A 20048-nucleotide genomic window follows, 5' to 3' on the forward strand; every position below is an offset into this window, starting at 1 on the left:
GCAGAACTTCCTTTTATTTGTTTTAAACCTGCTGCCCATTAATTTCATTTGGTGGCCCCTAATTCTTAACATAAACACCACCCTATATCGGAAACCAACTGGCCGCTAGTCCTACCTACATGCCTCTGGCTTTCATCAAGATCACACCATACGATCCATTGTCTACAGCCAAGCTCTAGGATATAACCGCATTTGCTCCAACCCCTCAGACAGAGACAAACACCTACAAGATCTCTATCAAGCATTCTTACAACTACAATACCCACCTGCTGAAGTGAAGAAACAGATTGACAGAGCCAGAAGAGTACCCAGAAGTCACCTACTACAGGACAGGCCCAACAAAGAAAACAACAGAACGCCACTAGCCATCACCTTCAGCCCCCAACTAAAACCTCTCCAACGCATCATCAAGGATCTACAACCTATCCTGAAGGATGACCCATCACTCTCACAGATCTTGGGAGACAGGCCAGTCCTTGCTTGCAGACAGCCCCCCAATCTGAAGCAAATACTCACCTGCAACCACACACCACACAACAGAACCACCAACCCCGGAACCTATCCTTGCAACAAAGCCCGTTGACAACTCTGTCCACATATCTATTCAGGGGACACCATCATAGGGCCTAATCACATCAGCCACACTATCAGAGGCTCGTTCCCCTGAACATCTACCAATGTGATATATGCCATTATGTGCCAGCCATGCCCCTCTGCCATGTACATTGGTCAAACTGGACAGTCTCTACATAAAAGAATAAATGGACACAAATCAGATGTCAAGAATTATAACATTCAAAAACCAGTCGGAGAACACTTCAATCTCTCCGGTCACTCAATTACAGACCTGAGGGTGGCTATCCTTCAACAGAAAAGCTTCAAAAACAGACTCCAACGAGAGACTACTGAATTGGAATTAATTTGCAAACTGGATACAATTAATTTAGGCTTGAATAGAGACTGGGAATGGATGGGTCATTACACAAAGTAAAACTATTTCCCCATGTTATTTCTCCCTCCCACCTCACCCCCCACTGTTCCTCAGACGTTCTTGTTAACTGCTGGAAATGGCCTACCTTGATTATCACCATAAAAGGTTTTCCTCCTCCCCGCCCCTTCCTGCTGCTAATAGCTCATCTTAAGTGATCACTCTCATAGATTCATAGATACTAAGGTCAGAAGGGACCATTCTGATCATCTAGTCCGACCTCCTGCACAGCGCAGGCCACAGAATCTCACCCACCCATTCCTATGAAAAACCTCACCTATGTCTGAGTTATTGAAGTCCTTCAATCATGGTTTAAAGACTTCAAGGAGCAGGGAAGCCTCCCTCAAGTCAACCATGCCCCATGCTACAGAAGAAGGCGAAAAACCTCCAGGGCCTCTCCAATCTGCCCTGGAGGAAAATTCCTTCCCGACCCCAAATATGGCAATCAGCTAAACCCTGAGCATATGGGCAAGTTTCACCAGCCAGATACTACAGAAAATTCTTTCCTGGGTAACTCAGATCCCATCCATCTAATATCCCATCTCAGGGGATTAGGCCTATTTACCCTGAATATTTAAAGATCAATTACTTACCAAAATCCCATTATCCCATCATACCATCTCCTCCATAAACTTATCAAGTAGAATCTTAAAACCAGATAGATCTTTTGCCCCCAGTGCTTCCCTTGGAAGGCTATTCCAAAACTTCATTCCTCTGATGGTGAGAAACCTTCGTCTAATTTCAAGTCTAAACTTCCTGGTGGCCAGTTTATACCCATTTGTTCCTGTGTCCACATTGGTGCTGAGCTGAAATAATTCCTCTCCCTCTCCTGTATTTATCCCTCTGATATATTTATAGAGAGCAATCATATCTCCCCTCAACCTTCTTTTAGTTAGCTCTCCTTACAGTGTGTATGATAAAACCCATTGTTTCATGTTCTCTGTGTGAGTATATAAATCTCCCCACTGTATTTTCCACCAAATGCATCCGATGAAGTGAGCTGTAGCTCATGAAAGCTTATGCTCAAATAAATTTGTTAGTCTCTAAGGTGCCACAAGTACTCCTTTTCTTTTTGCGAATTCCAGTGTAGTGGTCCTCATAGTGATTTGAGTTTGAGATCCCTGACTTTGACCTTGAATTGAAGTAATGTAAGGCCTGATTTTCAGACAGATGCAGAAAATCCAGCTAAAGTCAATGGGAGCTGCATGTGCACGCCCTTAGTGTTTTACAAGTTTGAATTAACCCTTACAATGCCCCAAGAAGAGAGAGACATTTTTATTCCCGTTTTACAGATGGGGTAATTAGGGGAGAATTTCAGTGCACTTATACATTAATTTACTACATCATCCTAGCAAGGAGGCAGAATGGATTAAGAGAAGGGTTTACTATACTGGAGGGTGGCTCAGAGAAGAAGCAATAAATTAACTAGGTATTTTGAGAAGCAAAGGTCCTTGGGTGTCCTGTCTTTCATCACTCACCATGCCACAGAGGGATGAATACTGATCCTATGAGTCTCTGAACCCATCAAAAAGCTGCTCAACTTCTCAGAAGTAGACATTCTCCCAGTTCCTGCTCCTGCTGTGTAACCACTGGGGACTTCTAGCCCAAGGCCCTCAGCAAACTCAACTATGATGTCAGCTCTGGATTTGTGACATCATCCACAGAACACCAGGCAGATTGCTTTCCCCAGTCTCTGGTGGAAGGGGTTCTCTTCCTTATAGAAAGGTTGGGTGGAGGTCTCCATGCCAAGAAGCCACGGAGCAGACCACTTCTATCTCTCTCCCTCAAAGCAACTGGATGGGGAGAGGGAATTCCTTTTTCAATTGCAACATAAGGAGCAATACATGTACATGTATGCACCAGAGATGACTTGAGGCAGGAGCTCTACAAAGGATCCATAGAACACAAGAGAGGAACATAGCAGAGGCCATTTCCAGGGATTTATGGCTAGAGATCCTTTCCTTTTCCTGCCCTTTTTAAGGGCTACTAGGAGAGCAGTCTCTGCAATGGATCCACAGTCAGGACTCCCATTGGTCTTGGTCATTAAAGCAGCCCCTCACCTCCCAGTGACTGCATGATTGAGAGAAAGCCAAGCAGAAATGAGGTTTGTATTTAGATTGTTTTGAGCTGATCTCACCTCAATTGTCCCTCCATTTTAGGCGAACCTACTGCTTATTTGATATAAAATATTGAATCATGAAGTTGAGGTTATGTTGAGACTTATGTTAATGCAATCCCACATTATTTTATGCAGGAAGCTTTACTGTTCTTTTAGCTCCCATTGGAACAGCAGTAGATTCAGAGAGATCCTGGAAGATTAAGAGGCAACCAGTTTATGAAGCTACTTTGCAAAAGGACATCACTCTTCCAGGGCCTTGCTGAAATTTCTTGCAGACCGCAGAAAAAGCACCCTCAGTTCCTGTTTTCTACATTTCCTGACAGGTCACCACAGATTTTTAAAAGGCTGCTGTTTGAAAGCTAGCCAAGCTTACTAAGAAAAATTTGCTTTAAAGAGACAAGCATGTCATCTGACAAACACCACTGTCTTCCAGATCACGTCTCTATGGCCTGCAGGCAAAGAATGGGTTTGTGCCAATATTTTACTTCTATATGATGTAGAATAAGGTGGCTGCTTCAACCTTAAACAAATGTTTTTTTCCCATCACTTTAGTGATATCAGGAAAGTCAAATTTAGCTTTATACCCGTTTGGGTTGAAGCCCCTCTCAGACAACACCAACTTGTGCACTGGAAGTATGCCAACATTTTTAGGGCTGACTTAGAACAACGCTTCCTCAGCTCTCGTCCCTTAATGCCCCTACTCTACTTGCGCTACATTGATGACATCTTCATCATCTGGACCCATGGAAAAGAAGCTCTTGAGGAATTCCACCATGATTTCAACAATTTCCATCCCACCATCAACCTCAGCCTGGACCAGTCCACACAAGAGATCCACTTCCTGGACACTACGGTGCTAATAAGCGATTGTCACATAAACAACACCCTATATCGGAAACCTACTGACCGCTACTCCTACCTACATGCCTCTAGCTTTCATCCAGATCATACCACACGATCCATTGTCTACAGCCAAGCGCTACGATATAACCGCATTTGCTCCAACCCCTCAGACAGAGACAAACACCTACAAGATCTCTATCAAGCATTCTTACAACTACAATACCCACCTGCTGAAGTGAAGAAACAGATTGACAGAGCCAGAAGAGTACCCAGAAGTCACCTACTACAGGACAGGCCCAACAAAGAAAACAACAGAACGCCACTAGCCATCACCTTCAGCCCCCAACTAAAACCTCTCCAACGCATCATCCAGGATCTACAACCTATCCTGAAGGACGACCCATCACTCTCACAGATCTTGGGAGACAGACCAGTCCTTGCTTATAGACAGCCCCCCAACCTGAAGCAAATACTCACCAGCAACCACACAACAGAACCACTAACTCAGGAACCTATCCTTGCAACAAAGCCCGTTGCCAACTCTGTCCACATATCTATTCAGGGGATACCATCATAGGACCTAATCACATCAGCCACACTATCAGAGGCTCGTTCACCTGCGCATCTACCCATGTGATATATGCCATCATGTGCCAGCAATGCCCCTCTGCCATGTACATTGGCCAAACTGGACAGTCTCTACGTAAAAGAATGAATGGACACAAATCAGACGTCAAGAATTATAACATTCAAAAACCAGTTGGAGAACACTTCAATCTCTCCGGTCACTCAATTACAGACCTGAGGGTGGCTATACTTCAACAAAAAAAGCTTCAAAAACAGACTCCAACTAGAGACTGCTGAATTGGAATTAATTTGCAAACTGGATACAATTAACTTAGGCTTGAATAGAGACTGGGAATGGATGAGTCATTACACAAAGTAAAACTATTTCCCCATGGTATTTCTGCCTCCCACCCCCCCCCCCACTGTTCCTCTGATATTCTTGTTAACTGCTGGAATTAGCCTACCTTGCTTGTCACCATGAAAGGTTTTCCTCCTTTCCCCCCCCTGCTGCTGGTGATGGCTTATCTTAAGTGATCACTCTCCTTACAGTGTGTATGATAAACCCATTGTTTCATGTTCTCTGTGTGTGTGTGTGTGTGTGTGTGTGTGTGTGTGTGTGTGTGTGTGTGTGTGTGTGTGTGTGTGTGTGTGTGTGTGTGTGTGTGTATATATAAAAATCTCTCCTGTTTTTTCCACCAAATGCATCCGATGAAGTGAGCTGTAGCTCACGAAAGCTTATGCTCTAATAAATTTGTTAGTCTCTAAGGTGCCACAAGTACTCCTTTTCTTTTTGCGAATACAGACTAACACGGCTGCTACTCTGAAACCTGGAAGTTCTTAGGCTCCAGATAAAGATTCAACATCCACATCCTTTTCACAAATTATTTTTTAATTCCAACTATTAATTCAGCTAGTTGAGTAAAGCAGGGGTTTCCAAAATGAGTTTTAAACCTCCCATTCCCTTGTCTAATATAAAAGCTATAAGTTTTACCCAGGTTCTCTCCAATTTTTGGTAGGTATTGCTATTTAGGATATCACACATATCCCATTCTCCAGCTCCAACACCAAATATCAAGGTCTTCACCCATCCCATCTGGAGAATATACTGTTCAACATATTCATAAATGATACGGGAAAGGAGGTAAAGAGTAAGGTGGCAAAGTTTACAGAGGATACAAAACTACTATCTTGAGTAGTTGCTGACTGCAAAAAGAGTTACATAGGGATCTCACAAAACTGGGCGACTTGGCAACAAAACGGCAGATGAAATTCAATGTTGATATGTGCAGAGAACATATGTTGGAAAACAATCTCAACTATACATACAAAATGACAGGATCTAAATTAGCTGTTACCACTCAAGAAAGATCTTGGAGTCATTGTGGATAGTTCTCTAAAAACATCCACTCAGTGTGGAGCAGCAGTCAAAAAAGCAAATGGAAGTTGGGCATCGTTAAGAAAGGAATAGATAATAAGACAGAAAAGCTCATATTGCCTCTATATAAATCCATGGTATGCCCACCTCTTGAATACAGCGTGCAGATGTATTGGAATTGGAAAAGGTTCAGTAAAGGGCAACAAAAATTATTAGGGGTATGGAACAGCTTCCGTATGAGGGGAGATTAATAAGACTGGGACTTTTCAGCTTGGAAAAGAAACGACTAAGGGGGGGATATGATTGAGGTCTAATAAAATCATGACTGGTGTGTAGAAAGTAAATAAGTGTTATTTACTCACTCTCAACACAAGAACTAGGGGTCACCAAATCAAATTAATAGGCAGCAGGTTTAAAAAAAACAAACAAAAGGAAGTATTTCTTCACATACCACACAGTCAACCTGTGAAACGCTTTGCCAGAAGATATTGTGAAGGCCAAGACTATAACAGGGTTCAATAAAGAACTGATGAATTCAAGGAGGATAGGTCCATCAATGGCTATTAGCCGGGCTGGGCAGGGATGGTGTCCTTAGCCTCCGTTTGCCAGAAGCTGGGACTGGGTGACGGGATGGATCGCTTGATTGAATGTCCATGTTCTGTTCATTCCCTGTGAAGCATCTGGCACCAACCACTGTCAGAAGACAAGATACTAGGCTACATGAACCATTGGCCATACTGTGTGTCTTGAAAACTTAGGATAAAACATTTTCACAGACCATTCTTATGAATGAACCACTAAAGCAGACTGGTCTGTGAAAATGTTTTATCCTAAGTTTTCAAGACACACTAGGAAGGAAAAAACTGCCCATTTGTGAGACCAAGGGGCTAAGAAGCTAACAGAACAGTAGGATTACCAGATGACCACTAACATCAAGCTTCCCCCTCTCAGGGCAGGAAAATCACCAAAGTTCACCATTGAGAATCAGGCAATGAAGCCCATAAAAAGAAAGCTAGAATGTCAGGTGGACAAAGTGTGCTCTGAACCCATCTAATAACAGCAAACGCTTTTCATAGGAATACGTCATCATAGTAAAGGAAGCAGAGAACCTTCTATTCCATCATTACAGATGGCAGAAACTATCCCCACCTAATAAAACAAGTGGCTGCAGAATCCAATCGTGGGCCCGCAAGCACCAATCCTAACTCCCATCCTAACTTTACAGGAATTGTTAATGAGCAAGAGGTGTTGCTAGACCACCCTCTTTCATAAAGCTCTTCCACCATAACACAGGGAGAAGAAGACACAGACACTGCACTAATCCTGAGAAGAGTCCTATAACCAGGGAAGGGAGATAAGCAAAAGAATGCACAGAGGCCATTAGGGATCCTCCACCAACACATAATTTATCTGGATAAGAGCTCAGGTTTTTATTTATTTAAAGTTTTTGAATCTTCATACATCAAAACCCAAAGATGATCTGCAAAGGGAAAAAATTAAGTTATCTTTCAAAGATGGAACTCTGAGAAAATTTTTGAATCAATTATACCACCCAACTTGTAAGAAAAAGCAACAAAAGGAGAAGGAGAAGGAAAAAAAAAAAAAAAAACCCTCAGGCATGATTTTATACCTGGCAATTCTAAGCTTAAAGCATCACATCTAAGCTATGCTGCTCTGGAACCCACACCAGTTTGCTGCCATCTTTTGTACCAATGTAATGAAGCTGCTCTGGAAAGTCAAGCAATTTCCAAAAAAAAGGGAATGGCACCCTCTTTTAACCGAAATGCAGTAGGAGTTTCTCTCACAATGCCTAGGTGGGCGGCTGTCATCCTCTGTTCCGTATCACAAGACTATAATCCACATGGCAGGCATCTGTTGAAGAGCCCCATACTGCCAGAGTAGATGTATTGCAGACCATGTGTGGGCAGTATTAGAAGACTTCAGTACTTACACATTATGCCTTCAGTGCTGTAGAAGCAATTTGACTCTAGTTTAAGAGTTCCCTGCACAACAGGCTAAGTTATTTTCTTAATTGCACAAGTGTAGATGAGCTGTTTACACCAATGATAGGAATAGCTACAGAATTTTCATTACTAAGCTCAGAAATTCATAGAGCAATGCATAGTGCCATTTTTCTTCTTTACACTGGGTTCTTAAGACTTGCGTAGATCCAGTCAGAGCACTGTACAAACAATTCCCAGCTCATCCTCAAACCCTCTGAGATATAGCCACATCTTAGTAAGCACAGTAGGGGGAGAGAGCTATGATCAGAACTAAAGGAGTACTTGTGGCACCTTAGAGACTAACAAGTTTATCTGAGCGTGAGCTTCATGCATCCGATGAAGTGAGCTGTAGCGCACGAAAGCTTATGCTCAAATAAATTTGTTACTCTCTAAGGTGCCACAAGTTCTCCTTTTCTTTTTGCGAATACAGACTAACATGGCTGCTACTCTGAAACCTATGATCAGAATTGGTTCCTAGCTCCCAGTGGTGCTTAAATCACTAGGCTAAGAGGATCCCCAAGTACTAGTTCAACTTCAGCTAATTCTATAAATGTGTTATTGAGAGCTAACATCAAAAGCAAAAACAGGGTATCATTTGTCAATGCAACAGAGGTCACATTAAATATTAAGACAAATGAGTGATGTAAATTCTTGGCTTTTATTTGGAGCCTTTTAACAGTTACAGTAAGAATTGTCATTGCAAACCAGGAATTTTGAAAAGACTGAACAATTAAGTTAAAAAATTGGAGTGCACACCTGTAAGACACATTGGGTACAGAAAGATAGATATAAGCTTTTGGTTGCTCAATTTTGTTTCACATAACTGATAAAACTAAATCTAAGAAAGGTTGGTTGGTTGTTTTCTGAAATAGTCATTCCAGCAGAAAAGCACTTAACATCTATCAGCCAATGCTGTACCAGGTCAGCAGAGTAGCCACTTGAGTTTTAAGTTTATTCTGGTTATTTGCTTTCCAGCAACGAAATTATAAAAGACTGCCAAAAAAGTCTATGTTACAAACTTGTAAATAAGTTACCTGTATCATGAATATCCAAATTCTATTTATGACTTGCCATTTCTTGGCATATTAGGGAATGATGCAGCAATCTGGAATTTCACAGGACTTGACTTGCAAGACTGAAAGTTTCCACATTGAGTTGTGTAGACTCATTGGATACCAACTAGACGACATTTGACTATTTTGTGGTCAAGGAGCACCAGTAGTATTCCTACGATTCCAATTATTCCTTCCCCTTTAACCTAAGGGATTTGTTTGCTTTTGCCAGAAGCAGAGGTCAAATTGATCACAGCACAACTCATCTAGTGTCATGGTAAACATGGATCCATCCTTGCTCCTCACCAGGTGGGATCTTGTGATACAGAGGTAAAACCACAATGACCCATAGCACGTAGCTGACTCTTCACAAAATGTGGAACGCCTACAAATGTAATTTCCCCCGGCAGGTCACACAAGCCACATGTTGCTACTTTGCCTTGAGTATGCAGAAAGAATAAACAGAGTGATCTACACAGTTATCAAAAGTTGAAAGATAGTAAGTTTTTGACCTCATACCAAATAAGTAATGGTAGAGAAGATTTTATGTGCATCAAAACCGCATTTTACCAATGCACTTTCACACTGCAGTACTAGTTTTGTTGCCATCAGTAACTATTCCTTAGGATAGGACCTCTATGGACCATTCCAAAAGTCTGCCAGCATGAATACTGGCAGGACTTCGGGGGATTTATCAGAATTTTTAAAAGGCTAGACATGCCACATTAGCATTTGTTTCTGCAGAAGCTAGTTAGTACTTGTCTAACATTAAGGCTTGGCTCACTGAAACTAACAGCAAGTTTAACAAGATGACTAAATTACAAGAGATTATGTTTGCTCAGAGAGGCCGGTGACCAAACCTAAGGTCAAAAACATGGTATTCTTTTAACTTTGGTGTTCTAGTAATGCAATGCATTAGACTTCATGGGTTAAATACAGAGAAACAGACCAAATGTTGCTGTTACACTGCTCCACTACATTACACCCAAGGAAGGGGAAAGCCCACAGTCAAACTATGATTTGTATTCACTGTAAGCCTAAAATACCAAAAGAAGTTCTCTCCCAACAGGATACAGGGGAGCCCCAAGAAAAATCAATGCAGCAGTAATTTGAGCAAGGAATGGAGCTATGATTTGAAGATGAAGGCCAATGTTGCAAGTAATTGCTTCAGACTGAAAATACCAGGATCCTTTGCTTAGTCTAATCATATCCCCAGAACATGACGACTCCAGCAGACATGACACTCTTGAAATACAGAACTTTATTTAGAAACGACTTAAAGTAGAAAAAACCCTGTCAAGAAAAATCCAGGTGGAATATGGTTTTTCAGTAAAATGGAATTTTAGGGTAACAAAAGTCTAGAAGGCCACACGAGAAATAGCACCACTGCAATTTTAAACAATGGCTAGTTACTTGCATTTTATTTTATTTTTGGCATTCACTGAAATTGGATTTTCCTCTGAACTTCACAAAGATTCATGCACTACACAACAGTTAACGTAAAATGTTCACCTTCTACACACATTTTAGGACAAGCTACAACCAGAAACAAATGCATACAAGCACATCAGGACTGATCAGACTCAGGGTGGGTGGACCATATGTCCTGTGGAATCTTGCCAAACAAACAGCAATGAGAGGAACTTGATAGCAAAGGAAGGGACAGTTCAAGAATAAAGTATCTTAAATATTAATATTAAAGTTAGTCTGGGTATTGTATTTTCTGCAGCAATATTAGCTTTTCTATTAGCTAACACATTTTTGTCCCCAGAAAGTTACTGTACTGGCAAGTATCACTATTAAGATACACCAAAGGCTGAGGAAGACTTCCCAACGGGCACAAAATAGGTATAGCCTCAATCCGCTCACTCCCTTTAATACAACAGACACTTGCATAAGGCAGGTTCTGTTAGATACATTGATTTAACCAGTACTCTAGGATGAGGGAGAGAATGGGAAACAGAAACAAACATACCAGAAAGGACACCACAAAAATAGAGGGAGACAGGACAAGTAGAAAAATGATCCAGAGAGTGAAGTGAGAAACTTTTGAAGAACTTTCCAGGCAATACGACTAGATAGATGTTATTTCTCAGAAAATCTAGTTCACGATTTTGGCAAAGTTGTTAGTCACAATGTCAGAGACAGATTTTAGCACTCAAGATAATTTGTACTTTTGTCTGAGCTCTTCATACTCCCTCCCAATCTTATGATGGGCAACATTAAAGCCTATTTTGTCATTGAGAACTAACCACTTAGTAAGCAACTTTACACAGGGATGAAGTTTTATTTTACTAGCCCCTTTTGAGTAGTCACATTGCCGCACAAGGCCTCCCAGACAGCAGTGTAAGTTAGACACTTTCTTACCCCATTATGAAGCACATAAAATCTCCTGTCACATTACTTTATAATTTGGCATATGGAAGCATATTTTTAAATACTCTTAAGGCATTTTTATTAAAAGTTCTCTGCCGCAATTTCACATTAACTCAATCTTCAGTGAGTCAGTCATTAGTTTCTCTACTACACACTCCACCTCAGTAAGATACAGAAGAAAATACTTTCCACAAACCAATGTTTTACCAGCGACCAAACAATTCCACAGCAAGCTTCAAAATATTCAACCTCTTGTTCCCTAAATATACCAACTAGATGTTAATACTGTTCTGCTACGAAGTGAAAAAGAGCTCCTAACTCAAACCCATTGGAAAAGAGTAAAACTTCTGCAAAGTGCACTTTAAGAAGAGGTACTTTTTGCTTACGAAAAGAAACCAGTGAGTCCTCTAAGAATAATAAAGTGGAGTATTTTACAGTTAAGCACATGATTTGGGGCAAAGAATTCTGATGTTCCTGCTCTGCTGGTACAGTATGTGGACTGTTAATACTCTTCTTGTTCCTCTTGTGGTGCTCCTTCGTCAGGTATCACAAAGCCTTCCTGAAGGGGGAAAGAAAGAATGTATTAATGGAAGCAGATGTCAAATGAGGCCCACTGATCCAGCTGGTTGCAAATACCCTTCCCTACAGTTTTACTTGGTATACTGTCAAGGAGGTATACACTCACTTATGAAAGACCAGATACGATACTAGAAAGATTTTCCCTCTCAAATCTTGGATCCAGTTGTCACAGAATTTCAAGTATTTTTCCATTCAAACTGAATCTCCTGCGTAACTACAAGGATACTATCTAGAGCTTTAGTACAAAAGATGCCTGCCCCAAAGCACATAGAAGAAAGCAAGATTTGACATTGGCTTCATGGAAGACTTATAGTTAGAAAAATTCACCCGCTTGCCAACTAGTAGTTTATGTAAAGGCAGACTTACATCTGTTGCATAAAGAATTTCCACAATCCTCTGCAACACTGGATCACTCTCCCCTTCGTTCTCTTGGCAGATCAATTCGATATTTCTCAGTTTGCCAAAGTAGAAGTCCCTCTCCTTCTCCAGATCTTCAACAGTAAGTTTCAATACATTGATCTGCCAAAGAGTCACACATGATCATTTCTCCACCAGAGAGAAGTCCGCAAAGCATTTACTCAGAAAGCAAGATTCTCACAGTTACATCACAAAAAGCCGCTTTTTTTGTGATGTATGAGACCACTTTGGGAATAATCACGACCTGCACTGGTCTATTACTGAGACTCAGTTTATTTCATATGTTCTATTTCTGTGCTAGACATCCAATTCACATGAGGGATGGTCCTCTTTGCAAATGTTAAGGGATCGCTACTTCATGCAGGTAAAAACCCAACCATCTGCAGGGCTTATTCTTTTAGAGGTTAAATTACCATTTACATGAGATCAGTGTAGTTTATAACAGTGTGACCCATGAAATCTCACACTGACTACAGCAGCATAGCAGCAACCATTCATAGTTTAATGGCAATGCTGCTAGATGTCTGCTACAGCGCTGTACGATGAAGTACCAGCACGTAACAGATTTAAGTTAGGGTGTGTGAATGCCATGTGGCACAAACATTTGAATTGTTTGCTATATATTTCCAAGACCCAGTCATTTCTTAACTTAAATAAAGATTCAGGTAGATTAATCTAAAGCACTTTCACTTAACCTGACAGTCCACAGGTTTAACACTCACCTGCTGGATCAGCTCTGCTGATTCATCCTCTACTATTCCTACGGGAGCCTTTTTAACCATTCCAGTGCCAGTTTTAGGAGCTGCTGTGGTTCTCTGAGTAACAATGGGCCTTTGAGGAGCTAGAAGGCAAGAGGCAGTGTTAATTCTTAGCCTAATCATTTTTAGAACCAAGTCCCCTCAGGCGTTATTTCCATCCATGCTTAGATAGAAAAGTGAAGAATTTGAAAGCCAGTGTAATGCAGCAAGAAATGCCCCAAGCTCCCCATGTGAAGTGTCCCTTCTCCCTGTCAAGGGTGTTGGTACCAATCATCGCCATTTTCTTTAAGGAAGAAGCGTCTGTTCTCGCAGCCTTCATTTCTGTAGCTCCCAGGAAACTGTCATCTATAAGAGGTATAGCAATTCTAATGGTTACACACTATCTGACCTGAAGATGCCTGCCATGCCAAACCTACAGTTTAAGTGTCTCCATGGAAAAGAGCTTCCTATCCTCCATGAAATAAGAAGTTTAGCACTACAGTGTGATCTCAGACATATGTATCATGATTTGATTCTGTGTTTTGAGAGACTAGAATCTTTGTGAAATAGAGGAAAGCTATGAGCTACCACAATTTAATGCACTGAAATTAAGCAATGAGTCGGTTTTGCAATTTAAGTTATTGAAGCTCTTATCAATTAGAAAGACTTTCAGAAGATCTTCAATGTTTCCTTTACCTGCACTGCTGGAACTGAGAGCTTTCTTGGGTTTGTTCAGTATTGGAGCAACAAGGGTGGGTGCTGGAGCTGTTTCTTGGCCTTGTCGAGCCGCAACAGGGTCATACTCTTTCCCATCATAGTTTGCATCAAAAAATTTTTTGAACCATTGAACAAATTCAAAATTGTCCTGAAATTTTCCTTTCACTAGTTTGTCCACAGGGATTATCTGGGGAGGGAGAAATAAAGCTTGTTAAACAGAAGGGAAATATTCTGAGAGTAAAGAGCAAGCTCTACAAAGTCACAGACTGTGTTCAGGATTGTGTAAATTCAATCTGTAGTCCAAGTCCAGGGAGGATTTCTCTTATGTATTTAAACACAGGAGTGGTCAAAGATTTTTCTCCATTAGTTGGAATGGAGAGATAATTGGACCCTTAAAGCTGAATGGCGACTATCACATCTTATACCATTAGGCAGTAAGAATTTCTGCAGTGAGTTCCAATGTCAAATTTGCTCCTCCTATCCTGAAGTCTGTCCATCTCTCCCTACTCTAACATCTTAACTTCATGCCAAGTCTCACCTGTTGGCCCACCTCCCCACACACTCCTCAACACCCAGTTTTGGGGTGGTTCCTCTCTCTCCCCCAACCCACCCCACCCCGCGAGAAGGGAGATAGAGAATTATTAAAAACTTGAAGGTCAGTCCAAATGGGCAATGACCAAGGCTAGCCATCTGATGGTTATTCAGTGATCTGAGACATAGCAGTCCAGCCCAGTTCTTACTAGATAAGAACTGCATAAAATAAATAGCAGTCAAAGCCCATTCTCTATATCCATTCAGTGCACCTATCAATTCACCCTGAGATGAAGTTCCCTCAAAATATTAGGTTTCAGAGTAGCAGCCGTGTTAGTCTGTATTCGCATAAAGAAAAGGAGTACTTATGGCACCTTAGAGATTAACAAGTTTATTTCAAAACAAACAAAACAGTGGGTGTTACCATATAGACACCCATTGTTTCATGTTCTCCGTGTATATAAAATCTCCCCACTGTATTTTCCACCAAATGCATCCAATGAAGTGAGCTGTAGCTCACGAAAGCTTATTCTCTAATAAATTTGTTAGTCCTAAGGTGCCACAAGTCCTCCTTTTCTTTTTACAGATATAGACTAACACAGCTGCTACTCTGAAACCAAAGATTATTTAAACTGTGAGGCATCACTTTCACATGTCTACTCTACAGCAGCTTGGAATTTTTGGGAAGTAGTAAAACTTGCAGTCCTTGGTACCACCACACCAATTGGTTATAGCCACATGTCTGGCACAAACAGAGCAGGAAGCTCAACTGCAGTACCTCAGAAGAGTTGTAACAGTATTCTGTAAGCAAACATGGATGTTTCAGGTAGTGAAACTCATTCTGTTTCTAAGAACCAGAAATCCAATCCTAGCAGCTCAATTTCCAATTTTGGGAAGTTGGAAGGGTAAGTGTTGTCATCTAAGCTGATGATTGGCAGACACCCAGATGTAAACAGAAATCCAGGTCTAAGCCACAGGGTTCATACAGCTGTGCAGTTGGCAGTACTGATAATTTGAAACTAAACTGTGTGCACCCAAGCGCAAGGAGTACCAATTACAATTCCAGCTTACTTTGTCAACACCCATTCGCTTAAAACCTGCTTGTAGAATCTTGAAGTTTTGAATGTATTCATGTTCCAGCTTTGCTAGAAATTTCACTTTCTTGAGTGCTACAGAACCAGGGAAGAGCATGTCCAGAAACTGACAGTAGGCAGCACCTGCCAAGAAAAATAGAATGTTTCCATAAGCCATCTTATACAAAGAAGTTGGGCAAGATAATATCTTTTATTGGACCAACTTCTTTTGGTGAAATAGAGAAGCTTTCAAGCTACACAGAACTCTTCTTCAGGTGTAGCTCAGAAGTTTGTCTCTTTCATCAACAGAAGTTGGTCCAATAAAAGACATTACCTCACCCACCTTGTCTCTCTCATATCCTGGGACCAACATGGTTACAACATCTTATTCAAAGTCAGTCAGAAGCAGAGAGGGGAAATATGAAAGTTATAAGGTGGTCCCTGTTATGATTTGAACTGTTATAACACTGCCTCCATAACTCACTGAGTGAACATACTTATTGGACATGTAACCAAGATCTGCACCATGATATTCCTTCAACAATAAACTCAGTGGGGTTGCATGGGATAGATAACCAGTCATATTCGGCTAGGCAAGAAAACCTGGTTCTCTAACTAGTGAATAAATTCGAGATTATTTTAGAAATCAGAATAAATAAAACAAACAGCACTTATCCTTAGCTCTTGGTGCCCTGAGAGTTAAAAGGCCATATCAATCCCCACTCCCTAACAAAAATCCAGACATAATAAAAGTAACAAAAAAGCCAGTGCTTCATTCCACCCACCTCAAAGACCTCTCATTCCCTTCCTGTCCCCACATAACTATAATTTAGAACTTGGGAGGGGGGGGGTGAAATCCACTCACCCAGAAAAAAAAAAAAAAAACAGAAATCTTTCCCCAGCAAGTATTAACTTAGATTCTGCAAAGATTTTAATTAAAAAAAAAAAGTTGCCAGCCCTTCCAGTTGGCTGCAGAGATAATATGTATTTGGTAATAGGTTTGGAAGGTTAACTAGCTATAACAGTTCACGCTATCACAAGTAGGTGCCCATCTTAGAGGGGTTATTTTTTTCCTTACATACCAGAGGAGTCCATGTCTACATTCACTGGTGACAACAGAAGCCAAATACCCTGAACTGTCATACCAATACCGGTGGTACACTTTTGTGGAATATTTGTAAGAAGTCCGTTTAACTGCCAAGAACATTGAATTCCAAGTTCCCTTTTGCTTTTAGTCCTAATGTGTGGTCTAGTCATGCCATCTGCAGCAGTTTGAAATTCCTGCATTCTCCCCCTTCCTATCAGGCTGCTGTTCCTGCTTGGGGGCTCCCACTGTCTCCTCCTGTTATTGGAAAAGAGCTTCTTCTCCCTTCTCCATAGCCTTCTGATGGTGCAAATTAAGGTAGTAAAGAAGTGTCTGCAACTTTTTCTCCTATTCAGTGAATAACTCCAGTGTCTGCCTCTGCTGCTCATGACATTCCCCAGAAAGTTGACATGACCAATCAGTTTTCATTGAACGGCAGCAAAGCTGTTTCATCTTGCTTATTTCACTCTGTAGAGAAATGAGCAGCAGCGCTGGAGAGGTCTGTTTGCAGACACTAGAAAGTGACACTACGCAGTTAAGAGCAAGTATGCATTTGAAAGTTTTTCTTTGCAATGGTGAGTGGTAGGATCTAAAACCTTTAAAGATTAATCAAGATTCTGCAGAAGCTGATGTAGGTTCTCTCACTCCCCAGGGCAAGGTTCTCATGGAGTTCAAAATCCTCTGGCCCTAAATAAAAGTCACCAGCAATCCACAAGTCTTTATTCTTATTCTGATTTAAAACCTTGGACACTAGGTAACCCAGCTCAGTTCTTTGATTCTTGTAACTCTGTACTTTTGGTTCTTTCTTCCCTTGCTGACCATTTCTGCAGCATCTTATTAACAGCACCTCACTCTCCTTTCCTTCTCTCCCTCCTTTGTCCAATCAGGAAATTCCATGTTTCCCACCTACTGGATGTCCTGCCACTGTCTCATACTCACCTCCTAGAACTGAACTACCTTCCTTATCTACCACTACTTTTCCTGTATCCCATGCTCACAATCTTGGTTTAGTCTTCAACTCTTTTTTCCTTCCCCATATCCTGCCTCGAGGTCTGTTACTTCATTTTTATCAGCATCAAAAGACACCCTTTTGTTTCAATTTCCAGAACTAACTCCTTTAAAATGTGACTCTTCAGGACCATAACCTTAACACACTTCCCTTCTCTCCCCCTCCAAGTCTATCCGAAACACCACCATATCAAAATCCTCTCAACTCCAACTATATCACCTCAAATCACCTTGTTGGCTTTGCCTCCTTACCCCATTAAGTTAGAGCTCCTTGACCTCACCTTCAAAGTTCTACCAGCATATTTTTCCCCATCTGCTGTCCCAGTTCAATCCTTAAACTCCTCCCAGGCCTCCCACCTTACTTTTCTTTTCATCGTTTTAGTAACCAACTATTCAGAGAAGTTGGTCACCACCACCATTATAAACAGTGGCCACTATCTAGTTTCCGTCTTTCTTTTGTGTTGGCATGGAAATATGCTTGGAAAGTCTACTTCCCGTCCATGAAATCCACTTCACTTAGAACTCGATTTCTCCCAGGAAACTTCCCCTCTCCACACCAATGATTTCACTTCATTCTCCCTTCGCTGAACTTTTGTCCTATATCTTGAACTATAATATCTTCTAAGAGGAATACACCTTTCACACTAAATGCAGGGTTTCAGAGGCAATTTCACAGCCAAGTTATAATGCAAGATAACAGATTAACTCTGACTATAGATTTGTCTACACTAGGATTTTAACTAACCATGTAGTTGTGGCAGTATAGAGGTGTATCATAAGCATGTGTTACAATCTCCAGCTTCTGCCTATTTTGTTTGACAACAGGGCTATGAGCTGAAAGTTCAAGGCTATATTCTAAGGCAAGAGTGGAGCGTACAAGTCTTCAACTTCCACAAAGCTACAGAAGCAATCCTTTGTACTCTAAAAGCTATAGTTTGGGGTCCAGGGTTAGCAAGTCTCAAATCAAGCAAGATCCAGTGACAGACTACTGGATGCTCTTAAAACTCCTAGTAGTGCCCTGCCATCAGCCCTCTTACCTGAGCACAGATGTTCAATCTTTGTCAGGTTCAACTGCAAAGACTCGTTGATCCAGGCAATCATGTCATGTCGACTCAAGTTATCACTGGTCACTGAAGTAGAATACACATTAACTGCCATTTTCTGAAAGATAGAAACCACAGATTAAAGTTTCATACTGAAGTTGTATATGGGTAGAAGAAGATCTATTACCGACTCGGCTCATTAGAGCAGTAGCGTACACCGTGATTTACACCCTCCTGTTGCTACAGAGAGCAGATTCTAACACTGTCAGGTAACAGAACTAGCTGTTGGAAATACCCCAAGTCATCAGAAGCAGAGAGGAATTGATTTAGTATTTTGTGAGAGACATGGGAGACAGATCAGTCGAGGCAAAGCAAACTTCCCCTAGTATCCTTCCACCCTGACGTCTACGATGAGCTGGTTCAATCCCCTTGCCCGTGGTCCCCGAGACTGCCAAAAAGGAGAGTCCGCTATACCACTAGGCAGGTTTCCCGGTGGACTATATCTAGTGCACGACAGAGGGGCCACTAAACCATGAAACAGCTGTTCGGAGAAGCAGCTCACCACCCCCATTTAGGGGGGAGGGATAGCTCAGTGGTTTGAGCATTGGCCTGCTAAACCCAGGGTTGTGAGTTCAATCCTTGAGGGGGCCATTTAGGGATTTGGGGCAAAAATTGGGGATTGGTCCTGCTTTGAGCAGGGGGTTGGACAAGATGACCTCCTGGGGTCCCTTCCAACCCTGATCTTCTGTGATTCTACAAGCAGCAGCCACCTTCTAGAGTCCCAATACAAACCTCAAGGGAGGGGTCACCTCTGCAAAAAGCAAGGGCCGCTCGGAGTCTCTTTTCCACCCCGACACGCGGGGTGCTCTGCAGGGCTGCCAGACCGGGCAGGACGATCGCTCCTGCCAGCTGCGAACTCCCGCGGGGAGCCTCCCGCATCTCTCCCCTCTCCGCCCGCGGCGCGGGGCCCGGCCACTGCGGGCCCCCCCCGGACTGGGCGCTTCACGCGGCCGCGGCCCCCGCCCCGGCCGTTCCCGGCTCTGCCCGCTGGGCGGCGACACGTGCCCTGGGAGGGGCCGCGGCTACCCCAGGCCGGCCCGTCAGGGCTCAGCGGCCCGGCGGGGGGGGGGGGGCGCCTCAGGCAGCTCCCCCCCGGCCCGGCCCCGCCCCAGGCCCGGCGCCGGTCCTCACGCCCTGCCGGCCCCGCCCCCCCCCACCGGCCCTGGGGCCCCGTGACTCCGTTACCTGCCCCCGCTCTGCCCCGTCTCCTCCGCGTTCAAACCGGCCCCGCCCGCCTGGGAGCAGCACGTCACGCGCACTGTACGTGCTCGCGTCACTACCCGGCGTCCGTTACAGCGAGCGTCGCTCGTCACCTTCCCTCGCGTTGGGGGGGGCGGGGCGGGGCGAGGAGGGGAGGGAAGCGGTTACTGAGGGGCGGGGACCGAGGCCGCGTTGTTAAGGCGCAGCACGGCCCCCTCCTTGGGTCACGTGATTTAATTTAGCCCCTCCCCCCGGTGATGGCAGAGGATTGCTGGG

The 20048-nt window shown here is 42.7% G+C and overlaps 2 protein-coding genes across 5 annotated transcripts in view; both read right to left on the reverse strand.

Annotated features, from left to right (window-relative positions):
- Positions 1 to 3672, reverse strand: part of EFCAB8 (EF-hand calcium binding domain 8) — a 41438-nt gene extending 37766 nt beyond the window's left edge. The window contains exon 1 of the mRNA XM_043495811.1: positions 2467 to 3672. Coding sequence (XP_043351746.1) covers positions 2467 to 2546 — 80 coding nt within the window. The 5' untranslated portion in view covers positions 2547 to 3672. The remainder of the gene's footprint in view (positions 1 to 2466) is intronic.
- A 4862-nt stretch (positions 3673 to 8534) lies between these two features.
- On the reverse strand, positions 8535 to 19915 carry MAPRE1 (microtubule associated protein RP/EB family member 1). 4 transcript variants are annotated; one of them, XM_038370003.2, is made up of 8 exons: positions 19758 to 19915; positions 18507 to 18630; positions 15376 to 15521; positions 13753 to 13960; positions 13345 to 13422; positions 13042 to 13160; positions 12269 to 12421; positions 8535 to 11882 (listed from the first exon to the last, which is right to left on the reverse strand). In XM_038370003.2, exons 2-8 carry the CDS (start codon positions 18625 to 18627, stop codon positions 11826 to 11828), a joined length of 882 nt encoding a protein of 293 aa, XP_038225931.1. In that variant the 5' UTR covers positions 18628 to 18630; positions 19758 to 19915; the 3' UTR covers positions 8535 to 11825. The 4 variants fall into 4 exon arrangements, with proteins under 4 accessions (XP_038225931.1, XP_038225929.2, XP_038225932.1 ...); XM_038370001.2 differs by lacking the exon at positions 19758 to 19915 and adding an exon at positions 19305 to 19430; XM_038370004.2 differs by lacking the exon at positions 13345 to 13422 and having other exon boundaries at positions 19758 to 19914.
- Between the last annotated feature and the right edge of the window lie 133 nt (positions 19916 to 20048).

The sequence above is a fragment of the Dermochelys coriacea genome, chromosome 13 (genome assembly GCF_009764565.3).
Source record: "Dermochelys coriacea isolate rDerCor1 chromosome 13, rDerCor1.pri.v4, whole genome shotgun sequence".
NCBI lineage: Eukaryota > Metazoa > Chordata > Testudines > Dermochelyidae > Dermochelys > Dermochelys coriacea.

Bases quoted from the DNA above. Each gene is read 5' to 3' on its own strand.
- MAPRE1 (XM_038370003.2), bottom strand. From the start codon at position 18,627: ATGGCAGTTAATGTGTATTCTACTTCAGTGACCAGTGATAACTTGAGT. The intron at 13,423-13,752 runs GTAAAGGAAACA...TACCTCTTATAG, and splicing joins TCTCAGTTCCAGCAGTGCAG to ATGACAGTTTCCTGGGAGCT. The intron at 11,883-12,268 runs GTAAGTCTGCCT...TTCCCCCTTCAG, and splicing joins AAATTCTTTATGCAACAGAT to GAAGGCTTTGTGATACCTGA.